The sequence below is a fragment of the Nerophis ophidion genome, linkage group LG10, assembly GCF_033978795.1.
Source record: "Nerophis ophidion isolate RoL-2023_Sa linkage group LG10, RoL_Noph_v1.0, whole genome shotgun sequence".
In the NCBI taxonomy this organism is placed as follows: Eukaryota; Metazoa; Chordata; class Actinopteri; order Syngnathiformes; family Syngnathidae; genus Nerophis; species Nerophis ophidion.
In genome coordinates, this window is record NC_084620.1 from 72,321,196 (window position 1) to 72,349,173 (window position 27,978).

At 34.6% G+C, this 27,978-nt stretch overlaps 1 protein-coding gene across 1 annotated transcript in view; it reads left to right on the plus strand.

Annotated features, from left to right (window-relative positions):
• LOC133561250 (cyclin-dependent kinase 17-like) overlaps positions 1-27,978 on the plus strand; it is a 135,796-nt gene that overhangs the window by 97,585 nt on the left and 10,233 nt on the right. Inside the window, exons 8-16 of the mRNA XM_061914600.1 lie at positions 2,237-2,331; positions 2,459-2,521; positions 2,583-2,706; positions 2,780-2,900; positions 11,399-11,496; positions 11,564-11,669; positions 16,131-16,173; positions 16,483-16,573; positions 16,697-16,774. Of these exons, the coding sequence (XP_061770584.1) occupies positions 2,237-2,331; positions 2,459-2,521; positions 2,583-2,706; positions 2,780-2,900; positions 11,399-11,496; positions 11,564-11,669; positions 16,131-16,173; positions 16,483-16,573; positions 16,697-16,774 (819 nt within the window). The remainder of the gene's footprint in view (positions 1-2,236; positions 2,332-2,458; positions 2,522-2,582; positions 2,707-2,779; positions 2,901-11,398; positions 11,497-11,563; positions 11,670-16,130; positions 16,174-16,482; positions 16,574-16,696; positions 16,775-27,978) is intronic.

Consider the following 27,978-nt stretch of genomic DNA (forward strand, 5'->3'; position numbering starts at 1 on the left):
ACAGGTGGAGTATTTACAGAAGACAGGTGGAGTATTTGGAGAAGACGGGTGGAGTATTTAGAGAAGACAGGTGGAGTATTTGGAGAAGACGGGTGGAGTATTTAGAGAAGACAGGTGGAGTATTTGGAGAAGACGGGTGGAGTATTTATAGAAGACAGGTGGAGTATTTATAGAAGACAGGTGGAGTATTTGGAGAAGACAGGTGGAGTATTTGGAGAAGACAGGTGGAGTATTTGGAGAAGACATGTGGAGTATTTGGAGAAGACAGGTGGAGTATTTGGAGAAGACAGGTGTAGTATTTGGAGAAGACAGGTGGAGTATTTGGAGAAGACAGGTGTAGTATTTGGAGAAGACGGGTGGAGTATTTAGAGAAGACAGGTGGAGTATTTGGAGAAGACGGGTGGAGTATTTAGAGAAGACAGGTGGAGTATTTGGAGAAGACGGGTGGAGTATTTATAGAAGACAGGTGGAGTATTTGGAGAAGACGGGTGGAGTATTTATAGAAGACAGGTGGAGTATTTATAGAAGACAGGTGGAGTATTTAGAGAAGACAGGTGGAGTATTTACAGAAGACAGGTGGAGTATTTGGAGAAGACGGGTGGAGTATTTAGAGAAGACAGGTGGAGTATTTGGAGAAGACGGGTGGAGTATTTAGAGAAGACAGGTGGAGTATTTGGAGAAGACGGGTGGAGTATTTATAGAAGACAGGTGGAGTATTTATAGAAGACAGGTGGAGTATTTAGAGAAGACAGGTGGAGTATTTGGAGAAGACAGGTGGAGTATTTGGAGAAGACAGGTGGAGTATTTGGAGAAGACAGGTGTAGTATTTGGAGAAGACGGGTGGAGTATTTAGAGAAGACAGGTGGAGTATTTGGAGAAGACGGGTGGAGTATTTAGAGAAGACAGGTGGAGTATTTGGAGAAGACGGGTGGAGTATTTATAGAAGACAGGTGGAGTATTTATAGAAGACAGGTGGAGTATTTAGAGAAGACAGGTGGAGTATTTACAGAAGACAGGTGGAGTATTTGGAGAAGACGGGTGGAGTATTTAGAGAAGACAGGTGGAGTATTTGGAGAAGACGGGTGGAGTATTTAGAGAAGACAGGTGGAGTATTTGGAGAAGACGGGTGGAGTATTTATAGAAGACAGGTGGAGTATTTATAGAAGACAGGTGGAGTATTTGGAGAAGACAGGTGGAGTATTTGGAGAAGACAGGTGGAGTATTTGGAGAAGACAGGTGGAGTATTTGGAGAAGACAGGTGGAGTATTTGGAGAAGACAGGTGGAGTATTTGGAGAAGACAGGTGGAGTATTTGGAGAAGAGAACATCATGTGTTTATGTCTGAGGGCTCCACAAGTCGAACATGAATGATGAAAGACAAAGTTGGACTTATTGTTGCATGAATAATCAACATGTTTGATTGACACAAGGAATGTTGCTGTGATGATGACCAACATGTTTGTTTGCAGTTGATTTCCTGCTCCAATTATACAAGTGTAGATGTTCTATGCTGTGAAGTTGGTATTTAGTCTCATTAATGAGCTGTCCAATGTTTGCTAGCAATATGAAGACTGACTTGTTGAGATGTATTCATCTACTTTCTGAAAGATATTGTCTGCATGCTAGCAAACAGCAGCAAAGATGCTCCCATGTGCTCCTCCTATCCAATAAGTCACTTGTTTTGCTTGCACAACAACAACTGAACTTGTAGTTTCTGTAATGACAATGGAGAATGAAAACAGGGTGGATTGGAGCAAGACTGACAATATTTATGATTACTAGGACTTAGCATGAGTTGTTTAATTAGCACACGCAGGTCTTGTAGTTCCCAAAACAACACAAACTCATGGTCCTTTCTTCATGTTTGCTTCTGCTCTCAAACACTACTAAATACAACTGCAGTGCATCACAGAAATTTTCTCCAATGTTCAAACAAACATTTTACAAAGTGATCTCTGCAGACACCAGCATTTTCCGATTGTATTCCACAAGATGATGAAAGTGACATTTTTAGGAGACATTTCCTCTTACGACCTTTCTGAAGCACTTCTTTGGGCACTTTATGAAAGAGCTTTCCTATCTCGCTATTTGAACCGCTGGAACACCCAAGAAGAAGAAAAAACACCACATTCTCGCTTCTTGGCCATCGTCTCCAAGAAGAAATCTAAAAAGCATTTTTGCTAATACAGGATGATATTCTGCATGATGCTGATACAGTTGCCTGTTGTTCTCTGCAGTATCGTTACTGAAGGACCTGAAACATGCCAACATTGTGACGTTGCACGACATCGTGCACACGGACAAGAGCCTCACGCTGGTGTTTGAGTACCTGGTAAGAGTCTGGACGTGCACTTGAGTCCGCATGTTGATGAGTCTGGTCGTGCACTTGAGTCCACATGTTGAAGAGTCTGGACGTGCACTTGAGTCCGCATGTTGATGAGTGATGGTGTCCCCGGCAGGATAAAGATCTGAAGCAGTACATGGACGACTGTGGAAACATCATGAGCATGCACAATGTGAAGGTGAGAGCAACTGTGGAGCTCCTCCGTCCTCCTCCTTTCTAACCTCCATCTTTTGTTGCAGGTCTTCTTGTTCCAGATTCTGCGTGGGCTGTCCTACTGTCACAAGAGGAAAGTCCTCCACAGGGACCTGAAGCCCCAGAACCTGCTCATCAATGAGAAAGGAGAACTGAAGCTGGCTGATTTTGGTGAGGGGAACCCAAAATGTTGGCTGTATTTCCACGATGCTCATTTCTGTCCACGTGTGGTCTGGGCGGGCAGGTCTGGCCAGGGCAAAGTCGGTCCCCACCAAGACCTACTCCAACGAGGTGGTGACACTGTGGTACCGGCCCCCTGATGTTCTGCTGGGATCGTCCGAGTACTCCACCCAGATTGACATGTGGTAGGAACCTCGCCCTGTTGGACTTTGCTCTTGCACACCATTTCTAGCTTTTTTCTCTTCTTGCTCCGCCATACCTTTTCACCCCAGGAGCATCTTTAGCTGCTGCCCTTCTCCTTGCTTCCTTAGCACAGATTGACACACCTCGCTAAAGGTGCAAACCAGAGTGAGACCTGTGTTCCCAGGAAAAGAAAAGTGCCGTCGGTGGTTTGGTGGCAACATGCGTGGACGCTGCCAGGCTCCTTTAAAGGCCAACTGCACTTTTTGGGGGCTTCTGCCTGCCGTTGACTATCATTACAAGACAAGAACACACCTCTTTACTTTTGTCTACGATTCTAAAGATGATCAAAAAACAATTGGGTGGTGCAGCTAATGCCAGTCACTGTTGTTGCCTTCAAAGTCTCTAAAACAACTTCAAAACCCTCCGTCAACAGCTTATATACACACTAATGTAGTAACAGACACCTTCATAACAATATGTAATATGTACAATTTACACACTGCAAGTATATATATCATGTAGTAACAGACACCTTCATAACAATATGTACAATATACACACTGCAAGTATATATATCATGTAGTAACAGACACCTTCATAACAATATGTAATATGTACAATATACACACTGCAAGTATATATATCATGTAGTAACAGACACCTTCATAACAATATGTACAATATACACACTGCAAGTATATATATCATGTAGTAACAGACACCTTCATAACAATATGTACAATATACACACTGCAAGTATATATATCATGTAGTAACAGACACCTTCATAACAATATGTAATATGTACAATATACACACTGCAAGTATATATATCATGTAGTAACAGACACCTTCATAACAATATGTAATATGTACAATATACACACTGCAAGTATATATATCATGTAGTAACACACACCTTCATAACAATATGTAATATGTACAATATACACACTGCAAGTATATATATCATGTAGTAACAGACACCTTCATAACAATATGTAATATGTACAATATACACACTGCAAGTATATATATCATGTAGTAACAGACACCTTCATAACAATATGTAATATGTACAATATACACACAGCAAGTATATATATCATGTAGTAACAGACACCTTCATAACAATATGTACAATATACACACTGCAAGTATATATATCATGTAGTAACAGACACCTTCATAACAATATGTAATATGTACAATATACACACTGCAAGTATATAGATCATGTAGTAACAGACACCTTCATAACAATATGTACAATATACACACTGCAAGTATATATATCATGTAGTAACAGACACCTTCATAACAATATGTAATATGTACAATATACACACTGCAAGTATATATATCATGTAGTAACAGACACCTTCATAACAATATGTACAATATACACACTGCAAGTATATATATCATGTAGTAACAGACACCTTCATAACAATATGTAATATGTACAATATACACACTGCAAGTATATATATCATGTAGTAACAGACACCTTCATAACAATATGTACAATATACACACTGCAAGTATATATATCATGTAGTAACAGACACCTTCATAACAATATGTAATATGTACAATATACACACTGCAAGTATATAGATCATGTAGTAACAGACACCTTCATAACAATATGTAATATGTACAATATACACACTGCAAGTATATATATCATGTAGTAACAGACACCTTCATAACAATATGTAATATGTACAATATACACACTGCAAGTATATATATCATGTAGTAACAGACACCTTCATAACAATATGTACAATATACACACTGCAAGTATATATATCATGTAGTAACAGACACCTTCATAACAATATGTAATATGTACAATATACACACTGCAAGTATATATATCATGTAGTAACAGACACCTTCATAACAATATGTAATATGTACAATATACACACTGCAAGTATATATATCATGTAGTAACAGACACCTTCATAACAATATGTACAATATACACACTGCAAGTATATATATCATGTAGTAACAGACACCTTCATAACAATATGTACAATATACACACTGCAAGTATATATATCATGTAGTAACAGACACCTTCATAACAATATGTAATATGTACAATATACACACTGCAAGTATATATATCATGTAGTAACAGACACCTTCATAACAATATGTAATATGTACAATATACACACTGCAAGTATATATATCATGTAGTAACACACACCTTCATAACAATATGTAATATGTACAATATACACACTGCAAGTATATATATCATGTAGTAACAGACACCTTCATAATATGTAATATGTACAATATACACACTGCAAGTATATATATCATGTAGTAACAGACACCTTCATAACAATATGTAATATGTACAATATACACACAGCAAGTATATATATCGTGTAGTAACAGACACCTTCATAACAATATGTACAATATACACACTGCAAGTATATATATCATGTAGTAACAGACACCTTCATAACAATATGTACAATATACACACTGCAAGTATATATATCATGTAGTAACAGACACCTTCATAACAATATGTAATATGTACAATATACACACTGCAAGTATATATATCATGTAGTAACAGACACCTTCATAACAATATGTACAATATACACACTGCAAGTATATATATCATGTAGTAACAGACACCTTCATAACAATATGTAATATGTACAATATACACACTGCAAGTATATATATCATGTAGTAACAGACACCTTCATAACAATATGTAATATGTACAATATACACACTGCAAGTATATAGATCATGTAGTAACAGACACCTTCATAACAATATGTAATATGTACAATATACACACTGCAAGTATATATATCATGTAGTAACAGACACCTTCATAACAATATGTAATATGTACAATATACACACTGCAAGTATATATATCATGTAGTAACAGACACCTTCATAACAATATGTACAATATACACACTGCAAGTATATATATCATGTAGTAACAGACACCTTCATAACAATATGTAATATGTACAATATACACACTGCAAGTATATATATCATGTAGTAACAGACACCTTCATAACAATATGTACAATATACACACTGCAAGTATATATATCATGTAGTAACAGACACCTTCATAACAATATGTAATATGTACAATATACACACTGCAAGTATATATATCATGTAGTAACAGACACCTTCATAACAATATGTAATATGTACAATATACACACTGCAAGTATATATATCATGTAGTAACACACACCTTCATAACAATATGTAATATGTACAATATACACACTGCAAGTATATATATCATGTAGTAACAGACACCTTCATAACAATATGTAATATGTACAATATACACACTGCAAGTATATATATCATGTAGTAACAGACACCTTCATAACAATATGTAATATGTACAATATACACACAGCAAGTATATATATCGTGTAGTAACAGACACCTTCATAACAATATGTACAATATACACACTGCAAGTATATATATCATGTAGTAACAGACACCTTCATAACAATATGTACAATATACACACTGCAAGTATATATATCATGTAGTAACAGACACCTTCATAACAATATGTACAATATACACACTGCAAGTATATATATCATGTAGTAACAGACACCTTCATAACAATATGTAATATGTACAATATACACACTGCAAGTATATATATCATGTAGTAACAGACACCTTCATAACAATATGTACAATATACACACTGCAAGTATATATATCATGTAGTAACAGACACCTTCATAACAATATGTAATATGTACAATATACACACTGCAAGTATATATATCATGTAGTAACAGACACCTTCATAACAATATGTACAATATACACACTGCAAGTATATATATCATGTAGTAACAGACACCTTCATAACAATATGTAATATGTACAATATACACACTGCAAGTATATAGATCATGTAGTAACAGACACCTTCATAACAATATGTAATATGTACAATATACACACTGCAAGTATATAGATCATGTAGTAACACACACCTTCATAACAATATGTAATATGTACAATATACACACTGCAAGTATATATATCATGTAGTAACACACACCTTCATAACAATATGTACAATATACACACTGCAAGTATATATATCATGTAGTAACACACACCTTCATAACAATATGTAATATGTACAATATTTACCCTATTTTGATCATTTTAATCATTGTCCGGACTCACTCCTTGGTTAATTTTTTTCCGTTTCCATAGCAACGCACTTCTGACTTCCGGCAACAACTGTGCACAACTTCAGAAAACAAACACATGTGTGTTGTAATCATGGCAGACTTGGTTACAGACAACAAAGACGACTATTTTTGGACAAAAGAGGATTCACAACTTTATCTTTTTGAAGCTGTATATACTGAGGATGAACTACTACTTCTAGAAGCCAGCACTAAGGAAGAATGAGTTGTTGAAGCAGACAGAAGCTGAGAGAGTGAGGTGAAAGTAACTGACGCTATAAATGTGGATTTTAAAGCCATGCTATTTTGACATAAATGGAGTGCTTACCCAAATAAACTGGAAAAAAACATCCCCAGCTAGCTGGACCAGACAAACAAGTGTCCATGGAGTGATCACACTTCATATTGATCATGATACACATCATGTGTGTTATTACAACTACTGTACATATTGGCGGTGTACAAACAAGACATGAAAAAATACTTTACAGATACTGTAATGTGATTGTTCATGTTTTTCACTCACTACAGATTGGTGTTGTATCACACTGTTGTGTATTACACACTCTAATGTGTTTTGTGTAGAAGCTAGCTTATCTCTTTCCGTAGTTAGCTTTTACTGCTAATACCGTAGCATGCTAATGTGTTCGTACACTAGAAGAAGAGTTCCTCTGTGTTTTCTCTTACAATAACAATGTTGTACACTTTGTTATTACACATGTTGCTACAACTAGGTTATTACACATGTTACACAACCTACATGAAGTATTGTTGATGGTTTGTGAACAACGGTCAATTCATGTTTAGCTGACAAAATGTTATTTTGAGGGTGTATGACGAGCAGGGGGTGTGTTATTTTGAGGGTGTATGACGAGCAGGGTGTGTGTTATTTCGAGGGTGTATGACGAGCAGGGTGTGTGTTATTTCGAGGGTGTATAACGAGCAGGGTGTGTGTTATTTTGAGGGTGTATGACGAGCAGGGTGTGTGTTATTTTGAGGGTGTATGACGAGCAGGGGGTGTGTTATTTTGAGGGTGTATGTCAAGCAGGGTGTGTGTTATTTTGAGGGTGTATGACGAGCGGGGTGTGTGTTATTTTGAGGGTGTATGACAAGCAGGGTGTGTGTTATTTCGAGGGTGTATGACGAGCAGGGTGTGTGTTATTTCGAGGGTGTATGACGAGCAGGGTGTGTGTTATTTCGAGGGTGTATGACGAGCAGGGTGTGTGTTATTTTGAGGGTGTATGACGAGCAGGGTGTATGACGAGCAGGGTGTGTTATTTTGAGGGTGTATGACGAGCAGGGTGTGTTATTTTGAGGGTGTATGATGAGCAGCATCGCGTGGACATCGGGGGTGGTACATCTGGATTGGCAGACCGGGGTGGTGGTTCCTCTCTTTAAGAAGGGGGACCGTAGTGTGTGTTCCAACTATCGTGGGATCACACTCCTCAGCCTTCCCGGTAAGGTTTATTCAGGTGTACTGGAGAGGAGGCTACGTCGGATAGTCCAACCTCGGATTCATGAGGAACAGTGTGGTTTTCGTCCTGGTCGTGGAACTGTGGACCAGCTCTATACTCTCGGCAGAGTTCTTGAGGGTGCATGGGAGTTTGCCCAACCAGTCTACATGTGCTTTGTGGACTTGGAGAAGGCATTCGACTGTGTCCCTCGGGAAGTCCTGTGGGGAGTGCTCAGAGAGTATGTGGTATGGGACTGTCTGATTGTGGCGGTCCACTCCCTGTATGATCAGTGTCAGAGCTTGGTCCGCTCCCTGTATGATCAGTGTCAGAACATAGTCCACTCCCTGTATGATCAGTGTCAGAACATAGTCCACTCCCTGTATGATCAGTGTCAGAACATAGTCCACTCCCTGTATGATCAGAGTCAGAACATAGTCCACTCCCTGTATGATCAGTGTCAGAACATAGTCCACTCCCTGTATGATCAGTGTCAGAACATAGTCCACTCCCTGTATGATCAGTGTCAGAACATAGTCCACTCCCTGTATGATCAGTGTCAGAACATAGTCCACTCCCTGTATGATCAGTGTCAGAACATAGTCCACTCCCTGTATGATCAGTGTCAGAACATAGTCCACTCCCTGTATGATCAGTGTCAGAACATAGTCCACTCCCTGTATGATCAGTGTCGGAACATAGTCCGCTCCCTGTATGATCAGTGTCGGAACATAGTCCGCTCCCTGTATGATCAGTGTCGGAACATAGTCCGCTCCCTGTATGATCAGTGTCGGAACATAGTCCGCTCCCTGTATGATCAGTGTCGGAACATAGTCCGCTCCCTGTATGATCAGTGTCGGAACATAGTCCGCTCCCTGTATGATCAGTGTCGGAACATAGTCCGCTCCCTGTATGATCAGTGTCGGAACATAGTCCGCTCCCTGTATGATCAGTGTCGGAACATAGTCCACTCCCTGTATGATCAGTGTCAGAACATAGTCCGCCCCCTGTATGATCAGTGTCAGAACATAGTCCACTCCCTGTATGATCAGTGTCAGAACATAGTCCACTCCCTGTATGATCAGTGTCAGAACATAGTCCACTCCCTGTATGATCAGTGTCAGAACATAGTCCACTCCCGGCATGATCAGTGTCAGAACATAGTCCACTCCCTGTATGATCAGTGTCAGAACATAGTCCGCCCCCTGTATGATCAGTGTCGGAACATAGTCCACTCCCTGTATGATCAGTGTCAGAACATAGTCCACTCCCTGTATGATCAGTGTCAGAACATAGTCCACTCCCTGTATGATCAGTGTCAGAACATAGTCCACTCCCTGTATGATCAGTGTCAGAACATAGTCCACTCCCGGCATGATCAGTGTCAGAACATAGTCCACTCCCTGTATGATCAGAGTCAGAACATAGTCCACTCCCTGTATGATCAGAGTCAGAACATAGTCCACTCCCTGTATGATCAGTGTCAGAACATAGTCCACTCCCTGTATGATCAGTGTCAGAGCTTGGTCCGCATTGCCGGCAGTAAGTCAGACACGTTTCCAGTGAGGGTTGGACTCCCCCAAGGCTGTCCTTTGTCACCCATTCTGTTCAGAACTTTTATGGACAGAATTTCTAGGCGCAGTCAAGGCGTTGAGGGGATCTGGTTTGGTGACCGCAGGATTAAGTCTCTGCTTTTTGCAGATGATGTGGTCCTGATGGCTTCATCTGGTCAGGATCTTCAGCTCTCACTGGATCGGTTCGCAGCCGAGTGTGAAGCGACCGGAATGAGAATCAGCACCTCCAAGTCCGAGTCCATGGTTCTCGCCCGGAAAAGGGTGGAGTGCCATCTCCAGGTTGGGGAGGAGACCCTGCCCCAAGTGGAGGAGTTCAAGTACCTAGGAGTCTTGTTCACGAGTGAGGGAAGAGTAGATGGTGAGATCGACAGGCGGATCGGTGCGGCGTCTTCAGTAATGCGGACGTTGTATCAATCTGTTGTGGTGAAGAAGGAGCTGAGCCGGAAGGCAAAGCTCTCAATTTACTGGTTGATCTACGTTCCCATCCTCACCTATGGTCATGAGCTTTGGGTCATGACCGAAAGGATAAGATCACGGGTACAAGCGGCCCAAATGAGTTTCCTCCCCCTTAGAGATAGGGTGAGAAGCTCTGCCATCCGGGAGGAACTCAACGTAAAGCCGCTGCTCCTCCACATCGAGAGGAGCCAGATGAGGTGGTTCGGGCATCTGGTCAGGATGCCACCCGAACGCCTCCCTAGGGAGGTGTTTAGGGCACGTCCAACCGGTAGGAGGCCACGGGGAAGACCCAGGACACGTTGGGAAGACTATGTCTCCCGGCTGGCCTCGGAACGCCTCGGGATCCCCCGGGAAGAGCTGGACGAAGTGGCTGGAGATAGGGAAGTCTGGGCTTCCCTTCTTAGGCTGCTGCCCCCGCGACCCGACCTCGGATAAGCGGAAGATGATGGATGGATGGATGGATGATGAGCAGGGTGTGCTATTTTGAGGGTATATGACGAGCAGGGTGTGTTATTTTGAGGGTGTATAACGAGCAGGGTGTGTGTTATTTTGAGGGTGTATAACGAGCAAGGTGTGTGTTATTTTGAGGGTGTATAACGAGCAGGGTGTGTGTTATTTTGAGGGTGTATAACGAGCAGGGGGTGTGTTATTTTGAGGGTGTATAACGAGCAGGGGGTGTGTTATTTTGAGGGTGTATAACGAGCAGGGGGTGTGTTATTTTGAGGGTGTATAACGAGCAGGGTGTGTGTTACAGGGGTGTGGGCTGCATATTTTACGAGATGGCTGCAGGTCGGCCGCTGTTCCCCGGCTCCACAGTGGAGGACGAGCTCCACCTGATCTTCAGGTTACTAGGTGAGGTGCACGGTCTAAAAGGTAAGTCAGTCAGTCAGTCAGCAGCTAAGATGTTGTGGTGACTCAGGCACACCCACGGAAGACAACTGGCCAGGAATATCTTCCATGGAGGAGTTCAAATCCTACAAGTTCCCAAAATACAAACCTCAGCCATTCATCAACCACGCGCCCAGGTACGTGTCCTCTCGTCACCTGTACACACCTGTGTCTTTATGTCACCATGGACGTGTCCTCTCATCACCTGTACACACCTGTGTCTTTATGTCACCATGGACGTGTCCTCTCGTCACCTGTACACACCTGTGTCTTTATGTCACCATGGACGTGTCCTCTCATCACCTGTACACACCTGTGTCTTTATGTCACCATGGACGTGTCCTCTCGTCACCTGTACACACCTGTGTCTTTATGTCACCATGGACTTGTCCTCTCGTCACCTGTACACACCTGTGTCTTTATGTCACCATGGACTTGTCCTCTCATCACCTGTACACACCTGTGTCTTTATGTCACCATGGACTTGTCCTCTCATCACCTGTACACACCTGTGTCTTTATGTCACCATGGACTTGTCCTCTCATCACCTGTATACACCTGTGTCTTTATGTCACCATGGACGTGTCCTCTCATCACCTGTACACACCTGTGTCCTTATGTCACCATGGACTTGTCCTCTCGTCACCTGTACACACCTGTGTCCTTATGTCACCATGGACTTGTCCTCTCGTCACCTGTACACACCTGTGTCTTTATGTCACCATGGACGTGTCCTCTCGTCACCTGTACACACCTGTGTCTTTATGTCACCATGGACGTGTCCTCTCGTCACCTGTACACACCTGTGTCCTTATGTCACCATGGACTTGTCCTCTCGTCACCTGTACACACCTGTGTCTTTATGTCACCATGGACGTGTCCTCTCGTCACCTGTACACACCTGTGTCTTTATGTCACCATGGACGTGTCCTCTCGTCACCTGTACACACCTGTGTCTTTATGTCACCATGGACGTGTCCTCTCGTCACCTGTACACACCTGTGTCTTTATGTCACCATGGACGTGTCCTCTCGTCACCTGTACACACCTGTGTCTTTATGTCACCATGGACTTGTCCTCTCATCACCTGTACACACCTGTGTCTTTATGTCACCATGGACGTGTCCTCTCTTCACCTGTATACACCCGTGTCTTTATGTCACCATGGACGTGTCCTCTCGTCACCTGTACACACCTGTGTCTTTATGTCACCATGGACTTGTCCTCTCATCACCTCTATACACCCGTGTCTTTATGTCACCATGGACTTGTCCTCTCATCACCTGTACACACCTGTGTCTTTATGTCACCATGGACTTGTCCTCTCATCACCTGTATACACCTGTGTCTTTATGTCACCATGGACTTGTCCTCTCTTCACCTGTACACACCTGTGTCTTTATGTCACCATGGACTTGTCCTCTCATCACCTGTATACACCTGTGTCTTTATGTCACCATGGACTTGTCCTCTCATCACCTGTACACACCTGTGTCTTTATGTCACCATGGACGTGTCCTCTCGTCACCTGTACACACCTGTGTCTTTATGTCACCATGGACTTGTCCTCTCATCACCTGTATACACCTGTGTCTTTATGTCACCATGGACTTGTCCTCTCGTCACCTGTACACACCTGTGTCTTTATGTCACCATGGACTTGTCCTCTCATCACCTGTACACACCTGTGTCTTTATGTCACCATGGACTTGTCCTCTCATCACCTGTACACACCTGTGTCTTTATGTCACCATGGACTTGTCCTCTCATCACCTGTATACACCTGTGTCTTTATGTCACCATGGACTTGTCCTCTCGTCACCTGTACACACCTGTGTCTTTATGTCACCATGGACTTGTCCTCTCATCACCTGTACACACCTGTGTCTTTATGTCACCATGGACTTGTCCTCTCATCACCTGTACACACCTGTGTCTTTATGTCACCATGGACGTGTCCTCTCGTCACCTGTACACACCTGTGTCTTTATGTCACCATGGACGTGTCCTCTCGTCACCTGTACACACCTGTGTCTTTATGTCACCATGGACGTGTCCTCTCGTCACCTGTACACACCTGTGTCTTTATGTCACCATGGACTTGTCCTCTCATCACCTGTACACACCTGTGTCTTTATGTCACCATGGACGTGTCCTCTCGTCACCTGTACACACCTGTGTCTTTATGTCACCATGGACTTGTCCTCTCTTCACCTGTACACACCTGTGTCTTTATGTCACCATGGACGTGTCCTCTCTTCACCTGTATACACCCGTGTCTTTATGTCACCATGGACGTGTCCTCTCGTCACCTGTACACACCTGTGTCTTTATGTCACCATGGACTTGTCCTCTCATCACCTCTATACACCCGTGTCTTTATGTCACCATGGACTTGTCCTCTCATCACCTGTACACACCTGTGTCTTTATGTCACCATGGACTTGTCCTCTCATCACCTGTATACACCTGTGTCTTTATGTCACCATGGACTTGTCCTCTCTTCACCTGTACACACCTGTGTCTTTATGTCACCATGGACTTGTCCTCTCATCACCTGTATACACCTGTGTCTTTATGTCACCATGGACTTGTCCTCTCATCACCTGTACACACCTGTGTCTTTATGTCACCATGGACGTGTCCTCTCGTCACCTGTACACACCTGTGTCTTTATGTCACCATGGACTTGTCCTCTCATCACCTGTACACACCTGTGTCTTTATGTCACCATGGACTTGTCCTCTCATCACCTGTACACACCTGTGTCTTTATGTCACCATGGACTTGTCCTCTCATCACCTGTATACACCTGTGTCTTTATGTCACCATGGACTTGTCCTCTCGTCACCTGTACACACCTGTGTCTTTATGTCACCATGGACTTGTCCTCTCATCACCTGTACACACCTGTGTCTTTATGTCACCATGGACTTGTCCTCTCATCACCTGTACACACCTGTGTCTTTATGTCACCATGGACGTGTCCTCTCGTCACCTGTACACACCTGTGTCTTTATGTCACCATGGACGTGTCCTCTCGTCACCTGTACACACCTGTGTCTTTATGTCACCATGGACGTGTCCTCTCGTCACCTGTACACACCTGTGTCTTTATGTCACCATGGACTTGTCCTCTCATCACCTGTACACACCTGTGTCTTTATGTCACCATGGACGTGTCCTCTCGTCACCTGTACACACCTGTGTCTTTATGTCACCATGGACGTGTCCTCTCGTCACCTGTACACACCTGTGTCTTTATGTCACCATGGACGTGTCCTCTCTTCACCTGTATACACCTGTGTCTTTATGTCACCATGGACGTGTCCTCTCGTCACCTGTACACACCTGTGTCTTTATGTCACCATGGACGTGTCCTCTCGTCACCTGCATACACCTGTGTCTTTATGTCACCATGGACGTGTCCTCTCATCACCTGTACACACCTGTGTCTTTATGTCACCATGGACGTGTCCTCTCGTCACCTGTATACACCTGTGTCTTTATGTCACCATGGACTTGTCCTCTCATCACCTGTACACACCTGTGTCTTTATGTCACCATGGACGTGTCCTCTCTTCACCTGTATACACCTGTGTCTTTATGTCACCATGGACGTGTCCTCTCGTCACCTGTACACACCTGTGTCTTTATGTCACCATGGACGTGTCCTCTCGTCACCTGTACACACCTGTGTCTTTATGTCACCATGGACTTGTCCTCTCATCACCTGTACACACCTGTGTCTTTATGTCACCATGGACGTGTCCTCTCGTCACCTGTACACACCTGTGTCTTTATGTCACCATGGACGTGTCCTCTCGTCACCTGTACACACCTGTGTCTTTATGTCACCATGGACGTGTCCTCTCTTCACCTGTATACACCTGTGTCTTTATGTCACCATGGACTTGTCCTCTCATCACCTGTACACACCTGTGTCTTTATGTCACCATGGACGTGTCCTCTCATCACCTGTATACACCTGTGTCTTTATGTCACCATGGACTTGTCCTCTCATCACCTGTACACACCTGTGTCTTTATGTCACCATGGACGTGTCCTCTCATCACCTGTATACACCTGTGTCTTTATGTCACCACCTTGTTTGCTGCACTGCACTGACACTGTACAGCAGAGTTGTGTGTGAGGTGATCCACCCAAGAAGGTGACAGATGGACATTAGGGGCCCAGAAAAGATGTCTGACATGAATCCAAAGTTTGTGTAAAAATCTTGACAAATGATGATGTAAGGTCAGAAGGTGAGGCAGCAGCTCTCACATTCTCATACTTTCTGTAAGAATTGATGTCAGCCATCTTGACAAATGTCTCCTCTATAATCCACGTGAAGGAGCCCAGAATAGTTTTCATGTCCACGTTGGCAACATTTGATAAACCTGACAAAGTCTTGCACGTGTAAAGTCTTGTAAAAGTCTGTCCAATGCAGGAGATGACTTGTTGTCATGGAAACAAATGTTAGATTTCCACCAATTTTACCGGGAGGTATTCCTTATTTTGAAATCAAATGTTGATGTTCCTTTTTTGTGTCTAAATAGTGAGTGAGGCCGGCACTGAGTGTGTGTTGTGTGTTTCAGGCTGGATGGTGAAGGCATGGAGCTCTTACTGGCCTTCCTCAGAGTGAGTCTGCTGCTACTTGACCACTACATTCTAGTCCAGGTCTTGACCAGTACATCCAGTGGACACAATTCTAGTCCAGGTCTTGACCAGTACATCCAGTGGACACAAGTCTAGTCCAGGTCTTGACCAGTACATCCAGTGGACACAAGTCTAGTCCAGGTCTTGACCAGTACATCCAGTGGACACAAGTCTAGTCCAGGTCTTGACCAGTACATCCAGTGGACACAAGTCTAGTCCAGGTCTTGACCAGTACATCCAGTGGACACAAGTCTTCTGCTTTCAAGTCTGCTGCTCTTCTTTGTGTGACAGTATGAATCCAAGAAGAGGATCTCAGCTGAGGAGGCCATGAAACATTCCTACTTCAGGCATCTTGGCATGAGAGTTCACACACTGTCTGAGAGTGAGCACACACGCACACACACACACACACACACACACACACACACACACACACACACACACACACACACACACACACACACACACTGAGAGCAGAAGGACAACAGTGTTTTCTGTCTTGCAGGTGTGTCCATCTTCACATTGAAGGATGTTCAGCTGCAGAGAGATCCAGGCTACAGGAACTCTTCACACCTGGAGTCAGGTGCTTGTACTTGCTCAACTCCTCCATGCTGACATTACACCCTCTGCACTTGAAGGGGAACCACACTTTTTAAAAAATCATTCACAACCCTTATGTGAGACAACACATATGTTTTCCTTTTGTTCATGCATTCTAAACCATAATTAAACACTAGCAAAAGTCAGCTAAATATCAAAGTAATGCTAGTAGCTTTATTCCACCTAAAGAACACTCTTAAAAACCTCCAACATTGTTTTATTTACACACTGTTAGTGTATATATGTAGTATCTAGTAACATTCATAATAACATGTAAAATATACATGATGTAAGTATATATGTCATGTAGTAACATTCATAATAACATGTAATATATACATGATGTAAGTATATATGTCATGTAATAACATTCATAATAACATGTAATATATACATGATGTAAGTATATATGTAGTATCTAGTAACATTCATAATAACATGTAATATATACATGATGTAAGTATATATGTCATGTAGTAACATTCATAATAACATGTAATATATACATGATGTAAGTATATATGTAGTATCTAGTAACATTCATAATAACATGTCATATATACATGATGTAAGTATATATGTAGTATCTAGTAACATTCATAATAACATGTAATATATACATGATGTAAGTATATATGTCATGTAGTAACATTCATAATAACATGTAATATATACCTGATGTAAGTATATATGTCATGTAGTAACATTCATAATAACATGTAATATATACATGATGTAAGTATATATGTAGTATCTAGTAACATTCGTAATAACATGTAATATATACATGATGTAAGTATATATGTCATGTAGTAACATTCATAATAACATGTAATATATACATGATGTAAGTATATATGTAGTATCTAGTAACATTCATAATAACATGTAATATATACATGATGTAAGTATATATGTAGTATCTAGTAACATTCATAATAACATGTAATATATACATGATGTAAGTATATATGTCATGTAGTAACATTCATAATAACATGTAATATATACATGATGTAAGTATATATGTCATGTAGTAACATTCATAACATGTAATATATACATGATGTAAGTATATATGTCATGTAGTAACATTCATAACATGTAATATATACATGATGTAAGTATATATGTAGTATCTAGTAACATTCATAATAACATGTCATATATACATGATGTAAGTATATATGTAGTATCTAGTAACATTCATAATAACATGTAATATATACATGATGTAAGTATATATGTCATGTAGTAACATTCATAATAACATGTAATATATACATGATGTAAGTATATATGTAGTATCTAGTAACATTCATAATAACATGTCATATATACATGATGTAAGTATATATGTAGTATCTAGTAACATTCATAATAACATGTAATATATACATGATGTAAGTATATATGTCATGTAGTAACATTCATAATAACATGTAATATATACATGATGTAAGTATATATGTAGTATCTAGTAACATTCATAATAACATGTCATATATACATGATGTAAGTATATATGTAGTATCTAGTAACATTCATAATAACATGTAATATATACATGATGTAAGTATATATGTCATGTAGTAACATTCATAATAACATGTAATATATACATGATGTAAGTATATATGTAGTATCTAGTAACATTCATAATAACATGTCATATATACATGATGTAAGTATATATGTAGTATCTAGTAACATTCATAATAACATGTAATATATACATGATGTAAGTATATACGTCATGTAGTAACATTCATAATAACATGTAATATATACATGATGTAAGTATATATGTCATGTAGTAACATTCATAATAACATGTAATATATACCTGATGTAAGTATATATGTCATGTAGTAACATTCATAATAACATGTAATATATACATGATGTAAGTATATATGTAGTATCTAGTAACATTCGTAATAACATGTAATATATACATGATGTAAGTATATATGTCATGTAGTAACATTCATAATAACATGTAATATATACATGATGTAAGTATATATGTAGTATCTAGTAACATTCATAATAACATGTAATATATACATGATGTAAGTATATATGTCATGTAGTAACATTCATAATAACATGTAATATATACATGATGTAAGTATATATGTAGTATCTAGTAACATTCATAAGAACATGTAATATATACATGATGTAAGTATATATGTCATGTAGTAACATTCATAATAACATGTAATATATACATGATGTAAGTATATATGTAGTATCTAGTAACATTCATAATAACATGTAATATATACATGATGTAAGTATATATGTCATGTAGTAACATTCATAATAACATGTAATATATACATGATATAAGTATATATGTAGTATCTAGTAACATTCATAATAACATGTAATATATACATGATGTAAGTATATATGTCATGTAGTAACATTCATAACATGTAATATATACATGATGTAAGTATATATGTAGTATCTAGTAACATTCATAATAACATGTAATATAAAAATGATGTAAGTATATATGTCATGTAGTAACATTCATAATAACATGTAATATATAAATGATGTAAGTATATATGTCATGTAGTAACATTCATAATAACATGTAATATATACATGATGTAAGTATATATGTCATGTAATAACATTCATTATAACATGTAATATATACATGATGTAAGTATATATGTCATGTAATAACATTCATAATAACATGTAATATAAAAATGATGTAAGTATATATGTCATGTAGTAACATTCATAATAACATGTAATATATACATGATGTAAGTATATATGTCATGTATTAACATTCATAATAACATGTAATATATACATGATGTAAGTATATATGTCATGTAGTAACATTCATAATAACATGTAATATATACATGATGTAAGTATATATGTCATGTAGTAACATTCATAATAACATGTACTATATACATGATGTAAGTATATATGTAGTATCTAGTAACATTCATAATAACATGTACTATATACATGATGTAAGTATATATGTCATGTAGTAACATTCATAATAACATGTAATATATACATGATGTAAGTATATATGTCATGTAATAACATTCATAATAACATGTAATATATACATGATGTAAGTATATATGTAGTATCTAGTAACATTCATAATAACATGTACTATATACATGATGTAAGTATATATGTCATGTAGTAACATTCATAATAACATGTAATATATACATGATGTAAGTATATATGAAGTATCTAGTAACATTCATAATAACATGTAATATATACATGATGTAAGTATATATGTAGTATCTAGTAACATTCATAATAACATGTAATATATACATGATGTAAGTATATATGTCATGTAGTAACATTCATAATAACATGTAATATATACATGATGTAAGTATATATGTCATGTAGTAACATTCATAATAACATGTAATATATACATGATGTAAGTATATATGTCATGTAGTAACATTCATAATAACATGTACTATATACATGATGTAAGTATATATGTAGTATCTAGTAACATTCATAATAACATGTACTATATACATGATGTAAGTATATATGTCATGTAGTAACATTCATAATAACATGTAATATATACATGATGTAAGTATATATGTCATGTAATAACATTCATAATAACATGTAATATATACATGATGTAAGTATATATGTAGTATCTAGTAACATTCATAATAACATGTACTATATACATGATGTAAGTATATATGTCATGTAGTAACATTCATAATAACATGTAATATATACATGATGTAAGTATATATGAAGTATCTAGTAACATTCATAATAACATGTAATATATACATGATGTAAGTATATATGTAGTATCTAGTAACATTCATAATAACATGTAATATATACATGATGTAAGTATATATGTCATGTAGTAACATTCATAATAACATGTAATATATACATGATGTAAGTATATATGTAGTATCTGGTAACATTCATAATAACATGTAATATATACATGATGTAAGTATATATGTCATGTAGTAACATTCATAATAACATGTAATATATACATGATGTAAGTATATATGTCATGTAGTAACATTCATAATAACATGTAATATATACATGATGTAAGTATATATGTAGTATCTAGTAACATTCATAATAACATGTAATATATACATGATGTAAGTATATATGTAGTATCTAGTAACATTCATAATAACATGTAATATATACATGATGTAAGTATATATGTCATGTAGTAACATTCATAATAACATGTAATATATACATGATGTAAGTATATATGTAGTATCTAGTAACATTCATAATAACATGTACTATATACATGATGTAAGTATATATGTCATGTAGTAACATTCATAATAACATGTAATATATACATGATGTAAGTATATATGTCATGTAATAACATTCATAATAACATGTAATATATACATGATGTAAGTATATATGTAGTATCTAGTAACATTCATAATAACATGTACTATATACATGATGTAAGTATATATGTCATGTAGTAACATTCATAATAAAATGTAATATATACATGATGTAAGTATATATGAAGTATCTAGTAACATTCATAATAACATGTAATATATACATGATGTAAGTATATATGTAGTATCTAGTAACATTCATAATAACATGTAATATATACATGATGTAAGTATATATGTCATGTAGTAACATTCATAATAACATGTAATATATACATGATGTAAGTATATATGTAGTATCTGGTAACATTCATAATAACATGTAATATATACATGATGTAAGTATATATGTCATGTAGTAACATTCATAATAACATGTAATATATACATGATGTAAGTATATATGTCATGTAGTAACATTCAATAACATGTAATATATACATGATGTAAGTATATATGTAGTATCTAGTAACAATTCATAATAACCATGTACTATATACATGATGTAAGTATATATGTCATGTAGTAACATTCATAATAAAATGTAATATATACATGATGTAAGTATATATGAAGTATCTAGTAACATTCATAATAACATGTAATATATACATGATGTAAGTATATATGTAGTATCTAGTAACATTCATAATAACATGTAATATATACATGATGTAAGTATATATGTTCATGTAGTAACATTCATAATAACATGTAATATATACATGATGTAAGTATATATGTAGTATCTGGTAACATTCATAATAACATGTAATATATACATGATGTAAGTATATATGTCATGTAGTAACATTCATAATAACATGTAATATATACATGATGTACGTATATATGTCATGTAGTAACATCATAATAACATGTAATATATACATGATGTAAGTATATATGTAGTATCTAGTAACATTCATAATAACATGTAATATATACATGATGTAAGTATATATGTAGTATCTAGTAACATTCATAATACCATGTAATATATACATGATGTAAGTATATATGTAGTATCTAGTAAACATTCATAATAACATGTACTATATACATGATGTAAGTATATATGTCATGTAGTAACATTCATAATAACATGTAATATATACATGATGTAAGTATATATGTCATGTAATAACATTCATAATAACATGTAATATATACATGATGTAAGTATATATGTAGTATCTAGTAACATTCATAATAACATGTACTATATACATGATGTAAGTATATATGTCATGTAGTAACATTCATAATAACATGTAATATATACATGATGTAAGTATATATGAAGTATCTAGTAACATTCATAATAACATGTAATATATACATGATGTAAGTATATATGTAGTATCTAGTAACATTCATAATAACATGTAATATATACATGATGTAAGTATATATGTCATGTAGTAACATTCATAATAACATGTAATATATACATGATGTAAGTATATATGTAGTATCTGGTAACATTCATAATAACATGTAATATATACATGATGTAAGTATATATGTCATGTAGTAACATTCATAATAACATGTAATATATACATGATGTAAGTATATATGTCATGTAGTAACATTCATAATAACATGTAATATATACATGATGTAAGTATATATGTAGTATCTAGTAACATTCATAATAACATGTAATATATACATGATGTAAGTATATATGTAGTATCTAGTAACATTCATAATAACATGTAATATATACATGATGTAAGTATATATGTCATGTAGTAACATTCATAATAACATGTAATATATACATGATGTAAGTATATATGTAGTATCTGGTAACATTCATAATAACATGTAATATATACATGATGTAAGTATATATGTCATGTAGTAACATTCATAATAACATGTAATATATACATGATGTAAGTATATATGTCATGTAGTAACATTCATAATAACATGTAATATATACATGATGTAAGTATATATGTAGTATCTAGTAACATTCATAATAACATGTAATATATACATGATGTAAGTATATATGTCTTGTAGTAACATTCATAATAACATGTAATATATACATGATATAAGTATATATGTAGTATCTAGTAACATTCATAATAACATGTCATATATACATGATGTAAGTATATATGTCATGTAGTAACATTCATAATAACATGTAATATATACATGATGTAAGTATATATGTCATGTAGTAACATTCATAACATGTAATATATACATGATGTAAGTATATATGTAGTATCTAGTAACATTCATAATAACATGTAATATAAAAATGATGTAAGTATATATGTCATGTAGTAACATTCATAATAACATGTAATATATAAATGATGTAAGTATATATGTCATGTAGTAACATTCATAATAACATGTAATATATACATGATGTAAGTATATATGTCATGTAATAACATTCATAATAACATGTAATATAAAAATGATGTAAGTATATATGTCATGTAGTAACATTCATAATAACATGTAATATATACATGATGTAAGTATATATGTCATGTATTAACATTCATAATAACATGTAATATATACATGATGTAAGTATATATGTCATGTAGTAACATTCATAATAACATGTAATATATACATGATGTAAGTATATATGTCATGTAGTAACATTCATAATAACATGTAATATATACATGATGTAAGTATATATGTAGTATCTAGTAACATTCATAATAACATGTACTATATACATGATGTAAGTATATATGTCATGTAGTAACATTCATAATAACATGTAATATATACATGATGTAAGTATATATGTCATGTAATAACATTCATAATAACATGTAATATATACATGATGTAAGTATATATGTAGTATCTAGTAACATTCATAATAACATGTACTATATACATGATGTAAGTATATATGTCATGTAGTAACATTCATAATAACATGTAATATATACATGATGTAAGTATATATGAAGTATCTAGTAACATTCATAATAACATGTAATATATACATGATGTAAGTATATATGTAGTATCTAGTAACATTCATAATAACATGTAATATATACATGATGTAAGTATATATGTCATGTAGTAACATTCATAATAACATGTAATATATACATGATGTAAGTATATATGTAGTATCTGGTAACATTCATAATAACATGTAATATATACATGATGTAAGTATATATGTCATGTAGTAACATTCATAATAACATGTAATATATACATGATGTAAGTATATATGTAGTATCTAGTAACATTCATAATAACATGTAATATATACATGATGTAAGTATATATGTAGTATCTAGTAACATTCATAATAACATGTAATATATACATGATGTAAGTATATATGTCATGTAGTAACATTCATAATAACATGTAATATATACATGATGTAAGTATATATGTAGTATCTAGTAACATTCATAATAACATGTACTATATACATGATGTAAGTATATATGTCATGTAGTAACATTCATAATAACATGTAATATATACATGATGTAAGTATATATGTCATGTAATAACATTCATAATAACATGTAATATATACATGATGTAAGTATATATGTAGTATCTAGTAACATTCATAATAACATGTACTATATACATGATGTAAGTATATATGTCATGTAGTAACATTCATAATAACATGTAATATATACATGATGTAAGTATATATGAAGTATCTAGTAACATTCATAATAACATGTAATATATACATGATGTAAGTATATATGTAGTATCTAGTAACATTCATAATAACATGTAATATATACATGATGTAAGTATATATGTCATGTAGTAACATTCATAATAACATGTAATATATACATGATGTAAGTATATATGTAGTATCTGGTAACATTCATAATAACATGTAATATATACATGATGTAAGTATATATGTCATGTAGTAACATTCATAATAACATGTAATATATACATGATGTAAGTATATATGTCATGTAGTAACATTCATAATAACATGTAATATATACATGATGTAAGTATATATGTAGTATCTAGTAACATTCATAATAACATGTAATATATACATGATGTAAGTATATATGTAGTATCTAGTAACATTCATAATAACATGTAATATATACATGATGTAAGTATATATGTCATGTAGTAACATTCATAATAACATGTAATATATACATGATGTAAGTATATATGTAGTATCTAGTAACATTCATAATAACATGTACTATATACATGATGTAAGTATATATGTCATGTAGTAACATTCATAATAACATGTAATATATACATGATGTAAGTATATATGTCATGTAATAACATTCATAATAACATGTAATATATACATGATGTAAGTATATATGTAGTATCTAGTAACATTCATAATAACATGTACTATATACATGATGTAAGTATATATGTCATGTAGTAACATTCATAATAAAATGTAATATATACATGATGTAAGTATATATGAAGTATCTAGTAACATTCATAATAACATGTAATATATACATGATGTAAGTATATATGTAGTATCTAGTAACATTCATAATAACATGTAATATATACATGATGTAAGTATATATGTCATGTAGTAACATTCATAATAACATGTAATATATACATGATGTAAGTATATATGTAGTATCTGGTAACATTCATAATAACATGTAATATATACATGATGTAAGTATATATGTCATGTAGTAACATTCATAATAACATGTAATATATACATGATGTAAGTATATATGTCATGTAGTAACATTCATAATAACATGTAATATATACATGATGTAAGTATATATGTAGTATCTAGTAACATTCATAATAACATGTACTATATACATGATGTAAGTATATATGTCATGTAGTAACATTCATAATAAAATGTAATATATACATGATGTAAGTATATATGAAGTATCTAGTAACATTCATAATAACATGTAATATATACATGATGTAAGTATATATGTAGTATCTAGTAACATTCATAATAACATGTAATATATACATGATGTAAGTATATATGTCATGTAGTAACATTCATAATAACATGTAATATATACATGATGTAAGTATATATGTAGTATCTGGTAACATTCATAATAACATGTAATATATACATGATGTAAGTATATATGTCATGTAGTAACATTCATAATAACATGTAATATATACATGATGTAAGTATATATGTCATGTAGTAACATTCATAATAACATGTAATATATACATGATGTAAGTATATATGTAGTATCTAGTAACATTCATAATAACATGTAATATATACATGATGTAAGTATATATGTAGTATCTAGTAACATTCATAATAACATGTAATATATACATGATGTAAGTATATATGTAGTATCTAGTAACATTCATAATAACATGTACTATATACATGATGTAAGTATATATGTCATGTAGTAACATTCATAATAACATGTAATATATACATGATGTAAGTATATATGTCATGTAATAACATTCATAATAACATGTAATATATACATGATGTAAGTATATATGTAGTATCTAGTAACATTCATAATAACATGTACTATATACATGATGTAAGTATATATGTCATGTAGTAACATTCATAATAACATGTAATATATACATGATGTAAGTATATATGAAGTATCTAGTAACATTCATAATAACATGTAATATATACATGATGTAAGTATATATGTAGTATCTAGTAACATTCATAATAACATGTAATATATACATGATGTAAGTATATATGTCATGTAGTAACATTCATAATAACATGTAATATATACATGATGTAAGTATATATGTAGTATCTGGTAACATTCATAATAACATGTAATATATACATGATGTAAGTATATATGTCATGTAGTAACATTCATAATAACATGTAATATATACATGATGTAAGTATATATGTCATGTAGTAACATTCATAATAACATGTAATATATACATGATGTAAGTATATATGTAGTATCTAGTAACATTCATAATAACATGTAATATATACATGATGTAAGTATATATGTAGTATCTAGTAACATTCATAATAACATGTAATATATACATGATGTAAGTATATATGTCATGTAGTAACATTCATAATAACATGTAATATATACATGATGTAAGTATATATGTAGTATCTGGTAACATTCATAATAACATGTAATATATACATGATGTAAGTATATATGTCATGTAGTAACATTCATAATAACATGTAATATATACATGATGTAAGTATATATGTCATGTAGTAACATTCATAATAACATGTAATATATACATGATGTAAGTATATATGTAGTATCTAGTAACATTCATAATAACATGTAATATATACATGATGTAAGTATATATGTCTTGTAGTAACATTCATAATAACATGTAATATATACATGATATAAGTATATATGTAGTATCTAGTAACATTCATAATAACATGTCATATATACATGATGTAAGTATATATGTCATGTAGTAACATTCATAATAACATGTAATATATACATGATGTAAGTATATATGTCATGTAGTAACATTCATAACATGTAATATATACATGATGTAAGTATATATGTAGTATCTAGTAACATTCATAATAACATGTAATATAAAAATGATGTAAGTATATATGTCATGTAGTAACATTCATAATAACATGTAATATATAAATGATGTAAGTATA